At 38.0% G+C, this 25,482-nt stretch overlaps 1 protein-coding gene across 1 annotated transcript in view; it reads left to right on the forward strand.

Annotated features, from left to right (window-relative positions):
* Positions 1–19,684: 19,684 nt before the first annotated feature.
* Positions 19,685–25,482, forward strand: part of LOC127435714 (coiled-coil domain-containing protein 33-like) — a 40,842-nt gene continuing 35,044 nt past the window's right edge. The window contains exon 1 of the mRNA XM_051689331.1: positions 19,685–19,719. Coding sequence (XP_051545291.1) covers positions 19,685–19,719 — 35 coding nt within the window. The remainder of the gene's footprint in view (positions 19,720–25,482) is intronic.

Raw genomic sequence — 25,482 nt, forward strand, 5'->3', positions numbered from 1 at the left:
TGACGAACAGCTGATTCTCTATCAGTTGCTGAAGCACCTGCCTGACGTGCTGAACATGGTCCTGGATATTCTGGGAGAAGATCAGAATATCATCAAGACAAACACAAAACGATCAACCATGTCTCTAAGCATGTCATTTACAAGCCCCTGGAAGACGGTGGGGGTGTTGACCAATCCAAAAGGCATGACCACATATTCAAAGTGCCCCCTATGTGTGTTAAAAGCTGTCTTCCACTCATCCCCCCTCCTAATTAAGACATGGTGATAAGCATTGCGTAAGTCCAACTTCGTAAAGATGGACGCTCCCTGCAAGAGTTCGAAAGCTGAGGACATGAATGGCAAAGGATAGCGATTCTTCACCGTGATGTCATTCAGCCGCCAATAATCTATACAGGGTCTAAGCAAGCAATCTTTCCTCTCCTTGAAAAAGAACCCTGCCCCTGCCGGCAACGAGGAATGGTGGATGAGACCGGCTGCCAGAGAATCATTGACATACCTGTTCATGGCCTCCCTGTTGGGAGCCGAGAGTGAATAAAGTCATCCCAGAGGAGGTGAGGTGCCAGTAAGCAATTCAATCGCACAAGTCTTATGGGCGATTAGGAGGAAGGGTTGCGGCGTGGGACCGGCTGAACACCGCCCTCAAGTCATGGTATGTCAACGGTACTCCGGATAATCCGCTGGTTCATCCTGCAACGAAACACAAGACTGGACAGAGGAGACTATGTGTGGATTGCGCATTACCAACCAAGGATGCCCGACACCACCGGTGCCAATGGAGATTGGATCAGGTAAAAGGACAGCTGCTCCGTATGATTTCCAGAGACGAAGTTGACTGGCTTAGTGGACTGGGTGTTGATGGACAGGAGTGTGCCACTGAGAGTGTGGGCAGTGATTTGTTCATCCAACTTGACCATAGGAAGCCCCCATTTGGAAGCCAAGTCGATGTCGATAAAGTTCCCTTCGGCTCCGGAATCCACCAGGGCTGAGACCGTGTGACAGGTAGATCCATACTGCAGCCAGGCCGGGAGAAGTGTCCGAAGTCTGGGGTTTTTTTCCAAAGGTGTTACGCTCGCCAGTAACCCACTTCCTACTGACGAGCGGTGTCTTTTACCAGACAGGAAGCAGAGAGATGAACAGACCAGGCACAATGAAAGCATAGTCCATTAACGGGGTGTCACTGCTTCTACCTATGTGAAATCTGAGTTCCTCCGACTTGCATGGGCTCTGTGTCGGGTCATGATTCTGGTGACCTGGCCGAAGAAGCGGACCGGGTAGGATGGTCAGCCGCCCGAGTAGGTGGAGAGTGGTGGTGACGGCGTAGGGCCAGGTGTTGCTCGATTTGAATAGCCAGATCCACCAAATCGTTGAAGTGTGGAGGCAGATCCAAAAGATAAATTTCGTCCTGGATGTCGTTGGAAAGCCCATGCAGAAACCGGTCCCACATGGCGTGGTCATTCCACTCACAAGAAGCAGCCAGGGTGCAAAACTCGATAGCATAATCTGAGACTCAATGTATCTCCTTGAGACAGTCTGGATAAGACCCTTGCCACCTTCCGACCTTGAACCGAGCAATCAAAACCTTGGCAGAACCCCATGGAGAAAGCGTGAAGAGAGGCGCAACAGGGATGTCTGTTATCCCACATGGCGGTCCCCCATTCACCAGTCCTTCCGGTGATGAGTGTGATCACACAAGCCACCTTCATTGTCGCCGACAGGAAAGCAGAGGGCTGTAACGTGAAGAACAGGGAACATTGTGAAAGAAATGTGCTACAGGATCCCGCCTTCACTGAAAACAGGGTTGGAGGAGGGATATGAGCCTCTGAGCACCCAGAAATGTGGGGAACTGCCGGAGCTGGTGAGGATGCTTCCTGAGTGGGACCAGTATCGGGAGGTAGGTGGAGTTGTTGCATGACAGAGGTGAGCTCAGCGAGCTGCGACGCCACCATCTCCAGAGCCCGGTTAGATGCGGAGATTTGATCCTGCTGACGTCCCAGTAAAGCTCCCTGCTGAGAGAGGGCGGAGCAAAGAGTAGATTCCTCTGCTGCGTCCATCCTGGCTAGATTGTTCTGCCAGAGAGCGAGTTAAAGAGGCCTAAAAGCAGAGGAACAGTTCAAAGAATTTATTAACAATAAATATGAACTTTCACTGTGCTGGCAAAACCTGAGGATCCGGGCACCGGCTGCAGTTGCGGGGTGGGGTTTGAGGATGTGTGCGCACCATGGCCGCGCAATGGGCAAATCTGCGAAGAGTGTGTTCGTAGGTGAGTATGTGCATTATGGAAGTCAGGAGCAGATTCGTAGGAATCCTCCGTTGAGGCGTAGTGATGTGCAGAGAACAATGTCCAGCAGACTGGAAGGAAATCAATATCCCGACACGTGGGCAGAGACGAGGAGTCCTCTGTTGAAGATTTGTGAGTGCAGAGAACAAGCGTACAGCAAACTGGAAGGCAACCACACTCCCGACACACGGGCAACCAAACAGATACACAAAACAGGACCAACTAGACAGAGAGAGTGAGATAAGTTACTTCACATCAAACAACAATCTAGCAAAGATACTGAGAACATGAAGGGCTTAAGAAGGAAGTGAATTAGTGGAGAACCAGGTGCTGCTAGCATGCTAATTAGTGGTATGGTCAGCGTTCCCTTGGGAACAATCAATGTTCCCATGGAAACACTAACATGTATGCCGGCAGCGCCTGCGAGACATGAGGGAGAGAAAATAACAAAACAAACTGACAAACTCACTGGAGCCGTGACATGGAATTACAAAAATTATGATTGTCTTCAATCAGGTTTCCCAAGCAATCCCAATTGGACATTAAACAATTCATCTTTAAGGACAGCTACTTGCTTGGGTTGTTTCTTATTATTATTACCTATGGTGATGCACAGTTTCCATTGCAGCTGTTAAATGCCATATAATTAGTTTTTACATTAAGTATTGTGCTGTTCTTTAAAAAAAGCAATTACTGTAATGATTTGATTTGGTTTAGCCTGGATCCATACATATTATTTGTTATTTGATTGCAGAAGGCCAGAAGGAACAGGGCGAATGAAATATTCTCAAGAGTTTGTTTTGCAGAATTTCATTTACAGAGCAGGCAATATGACTGCAATGTATGTTATAGATTTGGCACAATATTGTGGACTCAGTTTTGTCCATCTGGGATTGACAGAATTAAATCTTGGCATCAATTTAGTTGGAGTTGATTGTCAGTGAAGTCCCAATCTCAGAGTGATATAAGGCTCCTTCTGTCTTATCTCAGTGGGATTTCGACACCGGCTATAAAGCTGTTATTTTCTGTACTTAAGAAAGCTAGTGTTGTGAAAGTCTTTCCTTGTGGAAGGGCCTTATCAGCATCAGAGAGACCTCAGATAAAGGTTGAATTGCAGAAACAATTCATTGTAACTGTAAAAGATAATTCTAACATGTTGAAATTCTCATTGACTTTGCATGGACTATCATCTTACTTGGAGTTGCCGTGTTGTGTATTGGGTGTTCCTTGTCATCTTGCGAGGTGCAGACAGATACAAGGAACAGTCCCCAAATCTTGCAGTTACAATTTGAGTCCACTGGGGGGCCCTGTGGATGTTGCTTGAGAGAAGGAGCTGTAATGGCGTAATTTGGTGTGTGCTTTCAGGCAAAGCCAAGTGTGGAAATCCTTGTCATATTTTGATTCATATCAAATTCTACTCTATTGGCAAACCAACGGGTGAGGATCTGCTTTTATGGTGAAAAGAAAATGTGAAGCGTTATAAGAAACTCAGAACCTTATCAGACCAGTAAACGTATATGTGCATAAAGTCTCTGAACATGAGCAGAGCACATTTTATAAAAAGCCAAGTTTCACCACTTGTTTCTCTGAAGAATAATATGTGAAATGATAAAAATAAGATGGCCTTTATGTAGACTCAGAGTTTATGTATGTGCATTACCCTAATGTCTTCAGTACTGGTTTCTGTGAAAGCTCCGGGTTAGTGTTTTTTATTGTTATTTTTAAAGATTTTCCCCCCATTTTTATTAATGAATATTTTTCATTTCATTTTTTTCCCCCAAAAGAAAAGCACAGTTTTTATCTTTTTATCTGATCTTAAAACCATTCTTGGTTACGTTTGTGAATAAAACAAAATATAAATTTCACGTACATGTCACACTTGTTATTTTTAACTTACATTTTAATTGATGGGCAATTGATTACGGTACTTGTTTTTTGGAGGTTAGTGTACTTGACTAATATATTAATCGAACATTCCCATCCCTAATGCCATTGTGAAAATACCTTTTGTCAATGAAAATGCTTTCATAAGCTGGATTTCCATGAAAAAAATGTATGTGCATTTTGAAATTGCGCATAAAAAATCCTGAATGGAAACACTTGCCGTGCGGAGGAGAAGACATTTTCTAGAGTTTTGCATTAGTTATAATGCGCATTAAATTGATGGAAACTTGATGAAAAATGTGTGGTTTATTTGCCAAACTATGATGTGTTTTGACCATTCGTGCACTTGTTGTTATGAGTGTGCGATAGCTTGATGTGAATGGCCCAACAAAATGCCTGACCTTGACACATAATTCTTCGAACACAGCCCTTGACATTCAGAAGTTTTTAACTTAGAGCTGATCTTTAAAGTGGGTCCTCACAATCCGGCAGAACATTTTGAGCTTGGCTGCTCCCAGGTATTCAGAGGCTGGTGGTGAATGGGCATAGCAGCCCAATTCAGCTCTCATTATGTGAGATATTTCACTTATTCTGCAGTGTCTCCTGGAAGCATTTAATAAAACAAGGCACGATTGCTCCATTCTGCAAATAAAACTCTCCCGGAAGCAGGGAGCTCATTTAGCTGCTCCATCAAGACAAGGCAGGCTCCCTCAAGATAAGGCACATGACATAGTGGATAGAAACGCACACTGATTCGTATTTTCTTTAGTCAAATTTTTAGAAATGCTCTTTAAAAATGCAAAACATTTAGATGGAAACCCAGCATGCAAAACCTATCCTCCTTTCATAACCAGCTGACCACGAGAAGATCTGGATTGCTGCGTTCAGATGTGAAACCAAAGCTTTGAAGCCGGGGAACAGTGAGCGTAATGTTTGTGAACGTCATCCCGATACAAATGACCCGACAGCCTGTTGCGTTTCATCTGAGAGTCCCATGGAGAGAGAGGAACCGTCCGATCTCTGAACCCCCTACGGAGATCAATGACTGTAGCCCTCCATTACGCCCCACTCTGTGAAAACAAAGACACACACACACTCATGTTGACAAATGAACACAGTTCCTGTAGGGACCGTATGGCTTGTTGCACAGGATTGTGAATGAATCCAGGGCAAACTATCATAATTTATCACAGTTTGTTCTACATGCAGATAAATAAAGAGTGTTGTGTCACCTTACTTTTACAATAAAGTAATAATTGAAAGCCGCTTTTCTACGGGCTGAACGGTTCTGAGCACGCTAGGTTTTGGTAATTTCTGCTATGTTATATTAGGGAAACACGAAAGTGTTACTCTTATGCTTAACATATCCATATGATAAGCTTGTAATAATCATATTCAGACTGTTGCACTTTTGTGGGGGGTTTTTTCCAGAAAAAACAACAACAGACATTCAGATTTATTTTGCTTCAGGTTTAAAAAAGTTTTATTATACTGAATTTTTACTCTAGTACTTGTTGCTTGAAGTAAAGTAAAGCATGGGTCAATTTCAGGCTGTGGTAGTGTGTGAATTGAGTAATTTTTTACTATTTTGGTCAGGCATAAGGAAAACTGCATGGTGTTTTTCCTTCCCTTTCTCTAGCTGAGATCATGCAGAGAAATCCTGGCAACAAATTCTTCCTGCGGCTTTCCCAGACCACATAAACACAATACAGCAGCTGAAGCTTGTTTTGGGAGCCACTTCAAATGAGCGCAAGGATTTTTGGAAATTAGTCATACAGTAGCTGATCTGCATTTTAGATAATAAAATGTATAGATATACAGATCGTTCCCTTGCCACAAAATAGATTGCATTTATTTGGCTAATAACCGTACTAATCATAACAAAAAAACATAATTCCTTCAACATTATGATACTTGCGGCACATTTGTATTTCCCATCAGTATGCATTTCCCTAAAATCAATTTCTGCTACAGGAATTGTTCATCCAAAAATGAAAATTCTCTCATCATTTACTCCCAAATGTGTATGACTTTCTTTCTTCTGCAGAACACAAATGAAGATTTTTAGAAGAGTTTCTCAGTTCTGTAGATCTGTACATTGCAAGTGAATGGTGACCAAAACTTTGAAGCACCAAAAAGTACATAAACACAGCATAAAGGTAATCCATAAGACTCCAGTGGTTTAATCAATGTCTTCTGAAGCGATCCAGTCGATTTTGGGTAAGAACAGACCAAAATATAACTCCTTTTACACTTTACATCTTGTCACTGCACGATCATGATTTCAAGCTCGATTACACTTCCTAGTGCTTGGTGCATGCATAGAGGGCTAGATGGTGCTAGGAAGTGTAATCAAGCCTGAAATCATGATCACTAAGGAACTGCAGACTTCAAGATTTACAGTGAAAAAGGGGTCATGTTTTCACCAAAAACCGATTGGATTGCTTCATAACACATGCCCTGCGTCTCAATCCGGACGCTATCCACCCTAAACAGTACCCGAGATGAGAATTAGGGTGTCCCAAATCATAGTATGGGGAAACGAGTGTCCCAAAGTTCCCCAAATGGTCTACTATTTCTGGTAAATTTTTGAGAAGTGTGGATCCGTGAACACTCTTTTGGCTAATATTGGCCACAATCCCTTGCTCGACGGAAGAGGAGTTTCACCATTCGCTTCAGAACTACAGTTGTTATACTTAGAAAAACAACAAACATGGCAGTGGGACCAATGGTGCATCATCTCTTCATGATTTTACAACATAAAACAACATTAAACTTTATGTAAGTTTGGTTGAACGCTGTAAAGAGTAACTACTTTGTTCTTGTTGTCGGACGAAGATGCTGATCAGCTCATTAAATTGCGAATGATCAAGTGGCTGCATTTACATTGATCAGAAAAGGGTATGAATGAATAATAATCCTCATTTTGTCATCATGCATTCTTTTATGTCCATCTACTTGTACTGCTTACTGTGGATGCTCTTGTGTATCGTTAAGAACTTCTTTTCCAAAAATAATCTAAGGAAAAGTGTCAGCACACCATATTGATTAAAAACGGGATTCAGCCTGACTCCAGCCAGGTCTCCCAAGCAACCAAATTGTCCCAGTTGCTAGGGAGGGTAGAGTCACATGGGGTAACCCCTTCGTGGTCGCGATTAGTGGTTCTCGCTCTCAATGGGGCGCGTGGTAAGTTGTGTGTGGATCGCGGAGAGTAGCATGAGCCTCCACATGTGGAGTCTCCGCGGTGTCATGCACAGCGAGCCACATGATAAGACGCGTGGATTGACGGTCTCAGAAGCGGAGGCAACTGAGACTTGTCCTCCACCACCCAGATTGAGGTGAGTAACCACGCCACCACGAGGACCTACTAAGTAGTGGGAATTGGGCATTCCAAAATTGGAGAGAAAAGGTGATAAAAAAATAAAATAAAACAAAACGGGATTATCACACACACACACACAAAACACAATTGTCTGTTCTAATTTTTATTTTTGTCATTTATTGTACAGTATATAGCAGAGGTCAGATTATTTTTCAAGAGACTGTTGTAATGATGTATACAATTTGTAACACTGCCAAAGGAAAAAAAAGATTGGTATAACATTCAAGTTAAGTAGTAGATAATGCTAGCTTTTTACTCTAGTTGATGATGAAACATAAGATCACCTCTTTAACTTTAAATATAACGGTTATCAGTGTTATATTTCATCTGCAACACATTGTAAACATCACAAATTGAAAAGAGATAACGATAGGAAAAGAGATAAGTTTGATTTGCATTTACTACACTTTACTACGTGCACCATTATATCAAAACAGGCTCTCCGCACGAAACACCCCATGATAGATCTTCAACGACACGCTGTTCTTCTCCAATTAGGAAGGAAGTATTATAGGTTATCGGTAATGAAATGGAATGAATAATGATGAATGAATGATTGTAAAAATTAAACAAGGAATGTGCAGGTCATGATAACTGTAACAGGATGATTGGCAGGTCGGTGTATGGTGACAGAATACATGTGACAATGCGACTGAAGGGTCTATTTTATTTATTTGTTTCTCCCCGTTTCTCCCCAATTTGGAATGCCCAATTCCCAGTGCGCTCTAAGTCCTCGTGGTAGCGTAGTGACTCGCCTCAATCCAGGTGGTGGAGGACGAATCTCAGTTGCCTCCGCGTCTGAAACCGTCAATCCGCGCATCTTATCACGTGGCTTGTTGAGCGCGTTACCATGGAGACATAGCACGTGTGGAGGCTTCACTCTATTCTCTGCGGCATCCACACACAACTCGCCACACGCCCCACCGAGAGGGAGAACCACATTATAGCAACCATGAGGAGGTTACTCCATGTGACTCTACCCTCCCTAGCAACCGGGCCAATTTGGTTGCTTAGGAGACCTGGCTGGAGTCACTCAGCACACCCTGGATATGAACTCGCGACTCCAGGTGTGGTAGTCAGCATCTTTACTCACTGAGTTACCCAGGCCCCCAGCTGAAGGGTCTTTTGTTTCAAGGCACGATTTAATGACGTGATAGTATATCACGTATATACTTGCACACTTTAAGGGCATAGTATAAGTAGGTGAATTGGGATGCAGGGATGGATTAAAACACTGGAGCTATGGATTACGTTTATGCTGCCTTAATGTGCTTTTTGGAGCTTTAAAAGTTTGGTCACCATTCATTTGCATTGTGTGGACATTCAAAGCTGAGATATTCTTCTAAACAGTGTTGTGTTCAGCAGAAGAAAGAAAGTCATATACATCTGGGATGGCATGAGGGTGAGTAAATAATGAGAGAATTTTCATTTTTGGGCGAACTATCCCTTTAAGTCCGTTAAGTAATTTCCTAAAGCTCAGTGAAAAAATGTTATTTTTTTTTATTTTTAATATTTTTATTGGAAATATAAAGTGGAGAATCTCAGGAAAGTATGGGATTATTATCAGGTAAAAAAAAGGGGGGATGAAATCAGGAAATTTTGCATGCCAGACTCGAACCTAAATTTCCCACTTATGCACCACAGCTATACGTGTCAGGAGTACAGCCTTGACAAAATGTTATGAATATTTGCTTAAGAGTGAATTCTCTCACTGCAACCATGCTGATAAGACTTGAAATGATAAATATTCCCTCTTTTTTCCATCTCTCTCCCTCTTTTTATCTGTATTTTTACAGGAAAGTCCACCGACAGGTATATCGAATTAAATTCTTCAGTTTATCTTTAAAGGAAATGCACTAAGAGACTGCTGTCTGTTAACAGTTTTGGCAAAGAGCTACTAAGAGCTAGTGTAGTCGGAGACATGGAAAAGGCCAATTCAATTCCAAGATAACCAGCTCCTTTAAATATAGTGATCTCATTGTTGTGGTTTTGACTGATACAGCCTTAACTCTGAGTCATATCTCATACCAGACATGAGCAGCTTCAGAAAGCTCGGTGGACACTTGGACAGATGTGCACTTGTGGTTTATGAAGAACTTTATATTCCATGAGACAGCTTGCATTCAAAATATTACATTTACTCATTGAATACTCCCTTATGAAATTGATAGCCAACTAATGCCACTAAAATGTCTGTGTGTTATCTTCTTTGTGTGGAAGTCGATGACTGGAAATATCATGCTACATGATTCTCCCCCAGATATTTTAAGGCAGTTTGCTAATAAGCAAAGAAATGTAGCTTGTTTGTCTTGTGTATAGCATATGACTGAATATATTCTATATTCCAAGTCTTCTAAAGCCATACAACATAATTGAATATGTCGATCATGAAAGATCTTTCCCTGTGCCACAGTTCTCAAAACTCATTTACATTTTGGACATGTTAAAAATTGGCATGTGATGATTGGTTACAAGACATGCAAAAACCAGTTACATTTGGCATGATTGACGTCAAACCTGGCACGATGGTAGGTTTGAATATGCGCAAATGTGAATAAAATTTGAGGTCTGTAGTGTAGCTGTTTTTTTTTTTTGTTGTTTTTTTTTTGTGCAATTTATGACTTAAATTTTGCTCTTTTCTTCAAACAAAGATTTCCTATGGCTTCAGAAGACTTGAAATACAGGGCACAAGTTATGTAGACTACTTTTACTAACTTACAGTTTATCTGTTAACAAAAACACATTTTGAAACAAGTTGGGCGGGGACGTAATTTATAATTGCGAGGATTAAAAACAATCCTCTCATCCACAGCACTTCCCCCGATCAAGGACACGGCACCCTCAGGAACATGTCACATGACCCAGCCTCTTCATTAATAACATAACAGATTGTCATTTGCATGCGCAGGTCCCTGAGAGAGGATGGAGGGAGGTGTGGGATTGTGTGTAAGTGAGTGTGTATAAGGGTGGGAGATTATGACCCTTTAATGCTGGCCCCCGAACAGGCTATGGAGAAAAAGATATTACAAAAACACTCATATTGCTACTAATTATAAAGGGAGGTGTTGATTGCCTTTCTGCTTTTGAAGTGACTTCTGCTAATGGAGATGAGGTCACTTCTGTTGTTGTTTATGACTAAATCAATCTTATTTGCGGTACGTATTTAATTGTTAATGCTCCCCGATGGTGGAAAACAAAATTTAAACAGACTAATTTGAAATGTTAGTTAATCTCTCTCAGGAAGCATTGAGCCAATGGATTTGTTTATTGTTAAAAAACAAAATAATTTCAGATATGAAAGACAACTTGTAATGTGGATATGTTGCTCAGAAATGGATGGAGCCATATTAAAGCCAACAAACCTGTTAGTCACAAGCGTGCCATTTCCCCCGAGACAAGATTTGCAGCGTTAATCCCTGCTGGTGTGATTTCAGGAACAAAGAGGCTCCAGTCCTTTAAATGGCTCCATTATCAATCTGTTTCCTTTCTTATAAATCATGTCACGTTTAGTCACTGTTGCTTTTGCTTTAGACTGATCTAGTTTTATAGTTTTCTTTTATAAATTGAGGAAGACGAAACACTGATCATCTTTTTACTTGAAAGTACTTAGTCTTTGATAACAGTTAATTTTAGGAGAACCACTTGATGCTTGCTAGGGTTGGGAACCGATTCCGTTTAAAAAAAATAACGGAACTGAATAATTTTCACGACTGTCGGTTCTGTTAATGTTTCTCCAAAATGCATTCTCCAGCTGATGTGGATGCTACAACGTTACTAAATCGTAAGTGCTAAGCATACAGCGAGACTAGTGTTGAATGATTCCCAAATGATTGACTCTTATGAGTTGGTTCATTTCGATCTACAGCGTGACCACTATAGTCCAATTCCTGAATGATTGTTGGAGTTTAATCCAGTTCCCAAACTAATTACTTTGATGAGTTGGTTCATTTGAACCTGTAGCGCAAAACATTCAGATTGACCAGTGTAGTTTGATTCCCAGATGAATGACTCTTAGTAGTTGGCTAATTTGAATTTACAGCATGAAACATATGGTGTGATATGTGTAGTCTAATTCCCAAATGAATGACTCTTATGAGTTGGTTCATTTGGATCTACTGTACAATGCAGTACATACAACTTGACCAGTATAGTCCAATTCCTGAGTGAATGACTCTTTGGCTCTTTTGAATCTACAGCTACAATCTAGAATCTACATAAAGAAATTATTTTTCTGAGTTCGTTCATCTGAATTTAAAGTGCGAAACAACATAAAGTGTGAACAGTGTAATTCGATTCCAAGACGAATTACTTTTCTGAGTTGGAGTTTAGCCCAACTCCTGAATGAATGACTCTTTGGTTCTTTTTTCTCAAGTGATGAGTGTAGTCCAATTCCCAAATGAATGACTCTTATTAGTTGGTTCACTTGGATCTACAGTGCAAAACATACAGAATGACCAGTGTAGTTTGATTCCCAGATGAATGACTCTTATTAGTTGGTTCAGTTGAATCTACAGCATGAAACACAGCATGACAAGTGTAGTCCGATTACCAAATGATTGACTCTTATGAGTTGGTTCATTTGGATCTACAGTGCAAAACATAAAGTGTGGCCAGTATAGCCCAATTTCTGAATGATTGACTCTTTGGTTCTTTTTAATCTACAGCTTGAAACAGCATGACGTGTGTAGTCCAATTCCCAAACGAATTACTTTTATGAGTTCGTTCATCTGAATCTACAGTGTGAAGCATATGGTGAGATGAGTGTAGTTCGATTCCCAAACAAATTATTCTTATGAGTTGGTTCATTGAATCTACAGCCCAAAACATACAGTTTAATGAGTGTAGTAAGATTACCAAACAAATGACGCTTATGAGCTGGTTCACTTGAATCTACAGTGCAAAACGTACAGCCCGATTCCTGAATTAATGACTCTTCAGTTCTTTTGTATTTACACTGCAAAACATACAGAGCTTCCTATCAAATGACTCTTATCAGCCGGTTCTTCTTAGTGAATCAAAAACATACTGAACCGTAAGTCATTCCTTTTTACTTCATTTCGATTTAATTTCGTCAGTCATTCGTCATGTCTGACATAAACTGACCCAACAATTCAAAGTAATTACTGGATAGTTGTTGTATGTACAAGTATATGATGTTTTATAATTACTGATTATTTTAATGGCGTTGCAATGGTACTATACACAATTTTTATATGGCAATCTTAAAATACAATACTCAGTTTTAGTGTCTCAGCTCTATCCACCAAGGGCCCTTTGGCCTGAAAAAGTTTGAATACCCCTGATCTAAGACCTACCACAGCCTCTGTGGCTTATGTATTTCCACTAGTCTGTTCGAGGAGATTTTAATGAACAATAAAAAGTTAATGTCTTTTGAATGCTTTAAACTCCACATATCCAAAACCCTCCCTACAAGATATCTTCTCTATGGCATTTTGTGGCATTTACAAATTTTTTCCAGTCGTTCACAGAGAGATTTACAAACTAGCGTCATTATATTTCAAAGTCAGAGCGCTGAGAGGAGCCTGATAAAGGGGAGGCTTTTAAACCCTGCTGAGTGACTTTTTTCCTCTGGAGACGTGAGGCGCAAAGCTCAGTTTGCCTCGTTTTTATTGAGTCAGTTGAATTCTGCTGCTCTCGCCCTTTGGCTGTTTGCGCAAGTTTTCAAACGTGCTGCGCTGTCGAGTGTGTTCAGCGTGATTGTGCTTTGTTCTACTTTTATCAACAACAGAATGCCTCAGCTTGTCCTTTCATCAAAGATTTACTTTGATACATTTGCATCATCATACTTGTTTTCATGCTGCAACTTGCGATCACTGCCGTGTTTCTTTTACAAAAATTAATTTGTTTAACTGATGATAATTATACTAAGCCCAGACATGAAACCTACACACTTTTTTCACGTTTTTTTAAATGTGAGGGGAGAAATCTACAGAATGGATTTAAGAACTCGATACATGATCACACTAAATATCGACATGTTGCTTCCGAAATTTTATGTACCCTGAAATCAACCCCATTCATCTGAATTACTGACAAGTACCATCCACCATCAGACATTTTTGCATCAGTTCAAGTGTGAACACATTTATCTCTAGCGCTACTGATATCATGATGCACGAGAGACCTCCAAGTCACGGATTCTGGTGCAGTTGGAACCAGGAAGTAGAAGTGTTCACATAAGCAATTGTGAGCACGATTTTAAGGTTGCATTTTGCTCATGTTTTTGATGCATTTTAAAGGATATAGAATCTGTTTTTTTTGTGCAAGTTAGATGAATAAAGAACACTGTTGAATTCATCTCATGTCTTCTGTCTTAATATAAATAATATAAATACATATGAAATAATGTACATTAAGTAAAACAGGTAGAGCATAAAATATGATGCATACCATTAAAAATCTAATTAAATAAGGCACAGCCTTGTGGTCTTTATTTAATGATTGCATATTTGTCTTGAATTCAGGGTTTCTTGTGCATGGAGAGAAAAAGAGCACAATTACAGAAATACTTTGTGTTATTTTATCTTTGCAATAAAAAAAGCAGTGTGGTTCGGCAATTTGTTTGTCTACACTTGTAGAAAAGTATTGCATGTAAAGAGTCTTTTTATGCAATATTTTACTATGAGTGTAGTCCAAAACGAATTGGTGAACCTCACTGCTATTTTGAATGCCTGGAAAATATAACAGGCACAGTGATATACATATGAAATAATATCAGAACAACAGGTATATTATATAATATGAGATATCAACACATTACATAAATATTCTAAAAAATAAAGAATGTGTTTACAGCTTCCATTTTATTTACTGCATAGTTGCACGTTTTTGTGTGTGAGACAAGTAAAAGAGAGCAGCACATGCGTTTGCCAGTTGAATTGAAAACTCTAAACTCTTATCTCATTGGTCAATTAGTTTTCATTGCAGTCCGAAGAAAAAAAAATCTGACTGCTCTCCATAAAAAAACCTTTCGGACTATTGGCAGATGATTTGAATGACCCGGTGTGAATAGTGTACTGAAAATTCGGTCTTGGTGTAAATAGGCCTTTAGGTTTAGAGTGGGGGTTTGGGTTATGGCACATGGTTAATAAAATATGCATTCCTGTTGACTGTAGTACATCATTTACAACTAAAAATACAACTCACTTTTTGCGGCACTCTGTGGACATTTCACTTGCAAACTGGAGCTCACATGTGCTCATATGCAACAACACTTCCAGCTTTGGCCACTGGGCAGTGATTCGAACTCTGGTAAGCACAGACCAATTTCAGCAGCAGAACTTTCAACCTATTGTCGCCGAATTCACCGTGAGATCAGTCTGAAAATCACTTGACAAGCACAGTTTTCTTTCCTGTGTTGACATAAATCCTGTTAAAACAGAATTTTTGGGCAGAACATATTGAAGTTTTAAGTCACTCTTATGTTCATATTTTGAGAGTAATATCATGCAGCAAGTTGATAGATGGTGAATCTCTTCATTTATATCAACTACGATCTCTCCATTCATCTATTTCAGAAAAACCTGGCTCTAAATTCAGCCAAAACAAAAACCAGTACAGCTGTTCCAGAAGCATGTGTTTAGTTTAGAATAAGCTATGTTGTAATGGGAGTACAAAATTATTATGTACAATCCTGTTACATTGAAAGCTTAATAAAACATAAATCATTACAGTAAATTCAGCCTCCCAAAACAACTGTGATTACACATTTAATTATTCACTCATAGCAAAACAGATCAGCCTAGAATGCAACATAACGAGATGTGTTATCTTTAGCTGGGATTAATAACAGTGCTTGGAATAATTAAACAGTAAATTAAGTTTGTCTGCCAGCCTTCCAGCCACTCAATCTAATATTAAATGAAGCAGCATCACTGATGAATGTAAACACTTGTTAATGACCTAAATCATTACTCTTAGAGATTCTAATCCTGTCAGCAGCTGTAACTGCATTACCGATGTCTCTTGCAAAATTAAAGGCATCAGGATACTGTTGAGAGAAGCAGCTTTTTTTATTTGATAGTGTATCAGGAGTTAGATAGAAGCAGACGGTTGTTCATCATGACTTATTGATGGTTATCATGTTGACTAGTGTTGTTTTTAATTTCACCCATAAATTTAATCCATGTGCGTTACAAGTTGATTCGATCTTTCAAACCTATTTTTCATCCGTTACATTTATTAATTGTTGGGCGGGTCTGATATGTTGCACATATGACGTTGACATGTCTTCTCAGTTTACGAGGAGTTGAACCCATAACCATGGCGTCGCTAGCACAATGCCCTACCGTTTGAGCTACAGGAACATAAAAAGCCTTCTTGTGGCTTTTTGCTATATCCATAACAGTCTATTTTGAAATACTTCTTAAATCGACTCATCTTTTCTCCACTTGCCTCCCTCTTTCTTTTCCAGCTCTCCATCCGTGCTTATATAATTTCTTCCTCGACTTCTGAATTATTGACCAGTCTGCAGTCTCTGGAGATGGGGGAGTGTGGATAGCTTGAGTCAGTGTTAGGTTATATTGAGCCATTGAGCAGAGAATGCAGACCTGTCCTCCATACCAATCGCTTCACTGAAAAGCGACAGATAAGAATGTTTTCAGTGTTATTTCACAACGTCTGTACTGTAGATAGCTTGTGTTTGAAAGTCCTTTAAATCACATGATGTTTACTGTTTTGTGTTGTGCTTGTACATGTCTCTGTTACAATGTAGTGATGTGTCAATGAAGACTTTTTGAAGAATAAAAAGGAAACATATCCAGTCCTCTTCTGAATAATTTTGTGTTTGTCAAGAAACCGTTTGTTCTAATATTTTCTCATGCAAATAAATGTATTGGAATTATTTTCAAACTACTTAAATTGCTTATATTGATGTAGATTTTATTTTATTTTATTGCATACAAATATCTATAATTGGAAGAAAATTGCAAGAGAGAATTTGTAGCTCAGGATTAGTTATGCTCTGTACAAACAAACAATGAAGCACCATGTTTTTAAAATTTTTTTTTTTAAATTACTTTGGTGATACATGAAAATAACTCCATCTTTCAGAAGAATTTTCCTAATCTGTGTTGTCTTGTTTTGCAATAAATACGGTGGCAAGAAAGTATGTGAACCTTTTGGAATTACCTGCATTTATGTGTAAATTTGTCTTAAAATCTGGTTTGATCTTCATCTAAGGTACAATAATTAACAAACACAATCTGTTTTAACTAATAACACATCATTCAAACATTCACAATGTAGGTTGGGAAAAAGTATGTGAACCCCACACTAATGCGAATTTAGAGGCAGGAGTTGGCAAACCTGCCACTCAATTAATGAAACGAGATTGGAGGTGTGGGTTAGAGCTACTTTGACTTATAAAAAGCACTCAAACATTTTAAGTTTGCTATACACAAGAAGCGTCTGCTGACGTGGACCATGCCTCGCAAAAAAGACCTACTATCAAGAATTGTTGCTTTGCATAAAGCTGGAAAGGGTTACAAAGTTATCTCGAAGAGCTTAGATATTCATCTGTCCACAGTTAGACAAGTAGTTTATAAATGGAGAAGATTTAATACTATAGCTACTCTCCCTACAAGTGGCTGCCTAGCCAAGATGACTCAAAGGGCACACAGCAGAATGCTCAATGAACATCCTAACAATATGGCTGAGCTGAAGCAATTATGTAAGTAAGAATGGTTCAAATTACCTTCTGAACGTTGTGCAAGTCTAATCTGCAGCTACTGGAAACGCTTGGTTGAGGTTATCGCTGCCAAAGGAGGATCAACCAGTTATTAAATCCAAGGGTTCACCTACATTTTTCACAGCACTGTGAATTTTTCATAGGATTTGTTCAATAAAGACATGAAAGATTATAATTGTTTGTGTGTTTTTAGCTTAAGCACATTGTGTTTGTCTGTACTTGTGACTTTGATGAATATGAGATCACATTTTATGACCAATTAATGCAGAAAACCAGCTAATTCCAAAGGGTTCACATACTTTTTCTTGCCACTGTATGTAAACATCATTAAAACAAGACAAATTTACTTGAGAAGCAAAATTGTGTAAGATATTGGCTTGTTTTCAGAGAATATATCTGAAATTAAGTTGTTTTTTATGTTTTAAGCATAAATTTAACAAATTATAGAGGTTTATGCTTAAAACAACAAACAGATATCTTAATCTTAATATCTTAATATCTTACACAATTTTGCTTCTTAAGTAAATTTATATTGTTTTAAGGATGTTTAGATTTTTACTGATAAACAAGAAAAAAAATACTGATTAAGTGTGTATATATATATATATATATATATTTGTATATTTGTTTTTGGTTTTTTTTGTGAAGTTATCATGGAATTACCATCTGATACCATCACCATACTTTTTTGTTAAGGTAACATTAGGAATAAATAAAAAAAAAATCCCTATATTAATCTAATTAATTCAAAATTACGAAAACAAAAACTTTTAAAACTGTTTATTTAGCTCCAAGTTCTCCAAAACAAATGACAATCCCTTGGCAGTCAAATGACCAGTAAGCATGATGGCTTAAGTAGGTAGCGATTCAGGGCCTTAAAGTGAAAGTTCAGCTGCAAAAAATCCCCTTCCGATTATACGTCTCAGGGTGATTGCATTTTAAGCATTCAAGTTGAGCAACTTTCAATGGAACTCTTGTTCAGTTTCAAACAATGTCATGCCTGAACCCACCAGCTTACTGATACAGTTGTGTCTTTGCACTGTTTTCTTTTCCCTGCCTACTTTTAAGAAGCTTATTTCATAAGAAGATGAAAAATTAAAAAAAATCCCCCAAAAATCCTTTATTCCAACAGACTTTAGTTTCCCGCTTGGAAACCTGATTCCTTTTGAGAGAATGTTGATTATTTAGCCAATGTGAAGGGTGCTTTGTCCGAGACAGATGTGGTTTCATTGTCTTGACGTTATGGCTTTTTTTTTTTTGCCTTTCATTACAGTTGGAAAAAAGTAGCCATCACCCCAGTGCTTTAAACAATATGGAGTATTTCAAGGTTGCTGTGTGATGCAGCAGTACATTGACTTTTAGACACGTTGCATACAGCTCCTACTGTGAATAGCCATTTAAACTACAGCTGTGTCTATTGTGAAATTACCTGTTGCTTAGGAACCACTATTATTGAATGGATTGGCTCTTGCTTAGCCAAGGTCTCCTTCCTATTCTTTCTACAAAGAAATCTTCATTTAGCATAATTAGTTGATTTAAAGTGGAATATACAAAATACTTTAAATAAGCCCTCTTTTTTTCCAAAATGGTGGGGTTGATTTGTTATGTTGGCCCTTATGTTGCTATATACTCACATTTCACTAACATTTAAACTGTTAAACCAAAGTGCACACATTTATCGACTGATTTGAAACTATTGCTTTTTAAAGGTATTTTTAAAATGATTAAAATTACGATTGCTCATACTTGGGGTTAGGGATTTGCAAAACCTCCAATCCCCAATCAAATTTGTGCAAAGATAATCAAGGCTGTATTTTTACTCTTTGTTCAAACTTTGAACCAGGTAACAGAGTCTCTATTGATGAGAGAAGGCTCCACCCACTCCTTCCTCCAAGACAGCCATGTGTCCCGCCCAGGGGTGGAGACTTTGAGTGTCATCCTGCATGGTGCCATCAGCCTGCCCCCCCTCAGTGATGGAGGCGTCCCTCTGCCATTTGTTATTGTGTGAGTAACAACACTCCATAATTACCCCACTGCTCAAGACTCCATTGTTTATTTTACATATTTAAGTGAATTGCTGAGATAATTGGCTCTCAAAATACTGGTCACCTCAAAATATGATTGTTATTTATGAGCTCTGTGTAATTGTTAACATCAGTGTGGCAGATACCTCTCTTTTTTCCTTGTTTTTCCTAATGAGTTTTGCTCCGTTGGAGATGCCATCTGCCATTGGTCAAGTAGAGAGGCAGAATATAGAATAATTAACAAGTTGCTAATGAATAAATAAGCTCATTCTCTTGAAGTCACTTGGATTTGTGAATACGCAGTCCTTTTACAAAAAGTACCTTGGTAATACCATGTATTTTTGTACATGGTATCATGGCAATACCATTTTCTGGACATGCACTTGGGCATAATTTATGTGTGGGACATGTCCGTACCACTTTTAGAATTAGCTTTCATCAGGTAAGTGTCTAATACAGAAGAAACATTGCCTGTTCTTGAGAAGGTTTTAATTGCGTTCGTGTGTGTTATAATAAGTGGCGATGTATCGATATGTATTGTGGCAATGATTATTTTGATGTGTACCAGGACATTACCATGTTTTTGGACATGTATCATGGTAAAACCAAGATTTTCCAAAGTACAAAGTATCTAAAATCATTGCTGTACTATGCTACTGCCAAAGTACATTTTCATATGGGGAATGCAGCAAAACTGTTGAAAAAGCTTGTTTAGTAATATAGATTATGTATTGTCTAGAAAAGGCTTATCACTAACACTGAACAAACAAACTCATGCTTGCCTGCCTGAACTTATAAAACACTGTCATATTGTCTAGCTTGTGAATGATTTGCACAATTTCGATTTGCAAAACTACCAATTGATGGTCATTTAGGTGTAATTGTTCTTTCTATCTGAAGCGTAATGGCTGTTGATCAGATTGTCGTGGAAAAAAACCTGACCTCAACCTCCCAATGCACCTGGAGCAATCTGTGTAATGGCGCTTTTAGCATCTGGTGTGAGAGTAGATTCATGCCACAATGGGCAATATCTGCAAGCCTAGCTGGGCACATCATTCTAAAATAATATGTTCCAGCGTCTATGTGTGTGTGTGTTTGTAGAGTTGTGAGTGCCATGTGCAAAGACACATGAGTGATTCACAGTGAACTAGACTAGACCATCTGAAAACAAAAGTTCATGTATTTTTCAGCCCTTAGGACATGTTTTATGAAGTTACTTGACCTTTGCTCTAATTGTTGATTGTGGATGCGAATTGTCTGCTTTAACAATATCACTGAATTTCTGGGGGGATTTTGCTCTGAAAAAAAACAATATATATATATATATATATATATATATATATATATAAAGTATTTGTATCTTGTTTTAAGGATTTTATGATAATTTTACTGGGAAACAAAACAAAAATACTGATTAAGAAAATTTTTTTTGCAGTGTGAGGTGATGTCAAAGAACAAGTAACCTTTAGGTATACTGAGCAGTGGGATTTGAATTTGTAAAACTTTGAATAGCTCAGATTTTCAAATAATCGAGAACAGTTTTATGACTGATTTGAAGTTTTAAGTGTACCTTTACTTGTACAAACATCCAAAAATGCTATAATTTAGATAACAGTATATGACTCAATGCAAAAGTTAATGAGTAACACTTTGTTCAGCTGTGTACTCAAAGGAAACTTTCAGCGTGGAGCCTTATTATGGGTTATCATGGGTCAAAGCTTTGACCCATATATGTGCAGATTTACTTAAGACAATGAACGTTCAAAAGGTTTGCTGCTGACAATAGCTGCACATTGTCAAGATTCACATCTAACTGGAATGCTGAACACTTTAAGCTCTGAAGGTGTTTCAGTGGCATACCCAAAATTAAAGGCTTATAACTCGACAAAAAAACCAAAGAGGGTCAGTTGTTTTGTATCATTTTAAAGCACACATTTAAAAAAAATTAATGATATAGATTATGATAAATTATGAGACTCTCAGCCTAAGAAACTGCTGAACAATTTAATAAAACCTAGAGCCAAAAATTAAATGTAATTATTTTTCTGATTTGATATTATATATCTTGGGGTATAAATAACATAGCTCTGAAAAACTGCTTTTTTGTTTTCCAAATTACAGTATGTCACCTGTAACTGAGCGAAAGTTTGTGTTGATACGACAAAGCAATCAAAAGTTATAGCATTACAAAAATAATTAATCCTAGTGTCCAAAAACATCTTAAAGTGTCCAAAAGCCTCTCCAAACAAATAAAACATAATAATTGTACGTAAGAACTAATAATACATGCAAATAAAACAATGACTAAAGGTATGCTCTCTCTCCAAAGCATGCAGGCATGAGTAACGAGATTTCATTCAGTTCCATTCTGTGTCATTTGAGTCATCATTGAGTCTGTGTCACGTACTTGGTGCCATCTCTTGGTGGCCATATGTAATTAGAGTGAATGATCCTCTCTACCCATATTTGGATGAATTCCACCTCTGGTTGCAGCGATCTGAATCCTAACATGATTGGTTTAGCATTCCATGATGCTAGACAACGTACTATATCATTTCCGATGAAGTCATCTGATCCAGGAAAGCTAACATGTTTTATAACTGTGTGCACATTGTGCTTCATGTTGATTATCTAATGATCTTTGCATCTGATTACGTTGTATGAGGGCTTGTTTTAAAGGGAATCCACTCCTCTAAATAATGGTATGTGATATTTTATGTTCTGTTTATTTTTTGTGAAGTTATAAGCAAAACTCGGCTTATAAGCAACACCTGATTACATGTAACATGTATGTCAAAGACATGTACTTAGCTATTACTCGCTATATTTTTGTATGTGAGTAAAACAAATAGGCTGGTTGTGTTCTACTTTTTGAGAGCTTTCCAACAGTGTATGACACATGGCTATTTGATCAGTTTGATGTTTTTACCGATTACAGTAATATGTACAGTGCAAAATTATTAATAAATTATCAAAACAGAACATTTCTGATTTGTCTGAAATTTCAAAGCACTTGTTCAGTTTTGGTCATAATGCCTACATGCATTGTAAAGTACAGCTTCTAAGCCTTAAAATGATACCTATTTTGTCTTGGTCAAGACTGTAGTTATGAATATTGTACACTGTACATACTGTTAATACGTCAATATTTTATGTTTCAGTGTCTATGTAAATGTAAAAATGCAAGAACCTAAGCTTTACATGCTGTAGAAATACCTAAGAATACTTATGGGACAAGAAGTAGTGACACACCTGTGAAACCTTATAAAAAAGTAGATTTTAAAAATAAACCTTAGTACCTAGAAATGTCTATTGTCCTTTTAAAATTTTTTCCATAAAAGTTCTTGGGAGTTTTTCACAACACTAGAACATAGGATATCCACATTTACCATTTATGAGAGCGTTAAACTAAATTACATGCCATTACATGTAAAAATGCCCTTTGAGTGGTGAATCTAATGCCCTGAGTGCTGTCTTTCCTGGCATTCGGAAGTGAAGGCTTGAATTGTAAATCTATCTCAGTGTTGTTCTCCATTTGGCTAGCTGGAGGCTTTTCCTCAAGACCAAAAGAGACACTGTGCTAATGTTTCTCTACCTTTTGATCTGATGCCCAAATAATGAGACACTTATGAATAATAAATCCAGATCGTTCCGTGTGACCTTGCGGGGAAATGCAGTGGGCTGCGATCGGAGAAGTGGGAAGGGTTTCCTATGCAAATGTACATGATGTGAGGAGGGGCTTCATTTCCATCACTAATTATAATACTGATAATAAGAGGCCACTTGAACAGAAAAGACTTCCAGTCAATAGTCGATAGTGGATCAATTCCTTAATTACACCAGCTGGCAACCCTGTTTACTTTTCATCAGTGGGTGACACATTGAGGGTCAAAAACAAGCATCTGAGTGCAAAGAGGGGGCTAACTTCAGAGGAAGAGCTGCACTTCAAATAGACTAGAAGGGGGCTTTTTCAAGGCACTTTGCCATAAATTTTTCATCTGCTTCTGGCTTTGAGGCACATGGGGGAGGGGGGAAGGCCAGTCGGGGGGCAAATCGAAAGCTTCTACACAAACCTGGGCTCTCGGAGCTATGAGAGAGACAACGCGAGGGGGGAAGGGAGCTGACGGAAAGAAAGAAAACAAGATTATTATTTACAGAATAAGAACAAAGACTGTTTTATACTCCAGCCTTGTTTGGATGCTCCCAGTGCCCCCTCTCCTAAGTAAATCAGGGTGAAACAGAGGTTGTGATCTCTAGGATAGCGACTGAGGCAAACTGGGAGGAGTATCCTGCGAATGATGTCCTACAGAAATAAACTGTGTATGTTGTACAGTGCTGTTATAATTAACTGCCAGACGCCTTCAGTGAGGCATTTTGAAGGAATAGTTTACAACAAATTGAAAATTCATGGGGTTTTTGAACTTATGAGAAAAATAAGATCTTTGGTAAACAAGTAATGTTTACCACAGACCTGATTTTTCTCATAAGTTTAAAAACCCATAGGGAAATCCAGAGGGAACCCATAGCGAATTCTCTTCCGGGATATTGGACTACAAGCTGAATAGCTCTATGATGATCATTCATGAGACATAGGAAAAACAATGCTGAATAACTTCATTGACGTCAAACCTGACATCGACTCTTGAAGTCTTCTTAAATAAATCTCTTTTTTTTTAATTTTTGAGAGAAATAGCTCTAAAATAAACTAGATTAAATATTATATAGCCTAATACTGTATAAAGCAAAATTAAGAAACCTCTTTGTTTAATTTACAATTACAATAATTTTACTTTTATTTTATTTTTTAGGATTTAGTATTTTTTACAACAGTTATTTTTTTACATTTATTTATTTAACCTTTATTTAAGCAGGTTGGGCACATTTGAAACTCTTTTACAAGAGTGACCTAGCCAAGAAAGGCAGCAAGATCTATACAGTACAAAAGATAATAAAAACATAAAGAAAGACCATTATTTACAACAATTAATTGATTAATTTACAATTAATCAAAATATTCTAGTTCCTTTAGATTTAACAACCATTTTAAATTCACTAAGAGTATTAACATATTTAAAGGGATAGTTTACCCAAAAATGAAAATTCTCTCATCATTTACTCACCCTCATGCCATCCCAGATGTGTATGACTTTCTTTCTTCTGCAGAACACAAATTAAGATTTTTAGAAGAGTATTTCAGCTCTGTTGGTCCATACAATGCAAGTGAATAGGTACCAAAGTTTTGAAGATCCAAAAATAAAGGCAGCATAAAAGTAATCCATAAGACTCCAGGTGTTAAATCCATATCTTCAAAAGCGATATGATAGTTGTGGGTGAGAAACAGATCAATTTTAAGTACTTTTTTTACTATAAATTCTTCTCCCTGCCCAGTAGGTGGTGATATGCACAAAGAATTTAAATCACCAAAAACACAAGAAGAAGAACGTGAAAGTGAAGGTGGAGATTTGTAGTTAAAAAGGACTTAAATATTAATTAGTTTGGCATAGAAAACTTAAAATTCTGTATTCCATATACAGTACACCACATTTTTACATCATAAAAACCAAGCAGATTTCATAAAGTAGCCTTGTAAACTAATATATAACCATGACTAAATCTGCATTTTCAAAGAGACTGCCAAATGACCGAATCAAATCTCAAAAAACCTTAATGCCCCATGGTATGCTCCGTTTTTGCCAAATAAATTCATTTCTAAACACTTTAAGAAGAAAGTAAGTTACGTTTGGGTGTTGAAGTAAGTCTTAGTGATGGTTTGTTGCAGAAATGAACAGAATGTGGAGGAGTTGCCAGACAGTAGATGCCGGGCAGACTGAACTATGACAGATGTTATAAGATGTTACTCAGCCAGTAAGTCATAGATCTGTAAACTTAATCTTGCAATCTCTTATTTTTTTTTATTTTTTTATGCAGCCGACAATTCATTTTAGGGAGTACAGAACATTTGAACAGAACTGAAGTAATAACATTTGAATCAAGATTGTAGTCTTCCTTATAATTGCTTGTTTAGTTCTCCACATAATACCGGATGTCTGGTGTAATGCTGGAATTCACATGGAGGGGGATAATAATCCATTAAAGGGATAGTTACCCAAAAATGAAAATTCAGTCATTGTTTACTCACCCCTGTGTTGTTATAACCCTATATGACTGTCATTCTTTTTCTTAACACAAAGGGAGGAATTGTGAA

The sequence above is a fragment of the Myxocyprinus asiaticus genome, chromosome 46, assembly GCF_019703515.2.
Source record: "Myxocyprinus asiaticus isolate MX2 ecotype Aquarium Trade chromosome 46, UBuf_Myxa_2, whole genome shotgun sequence".
Taxonomy (NCBI): Eukaryota; Metazoa; Chordata; class Actinopteri; order Cypriniformes; family Catostomidae; genus Myxocyprinus; species Myxocyprinus asiaticus.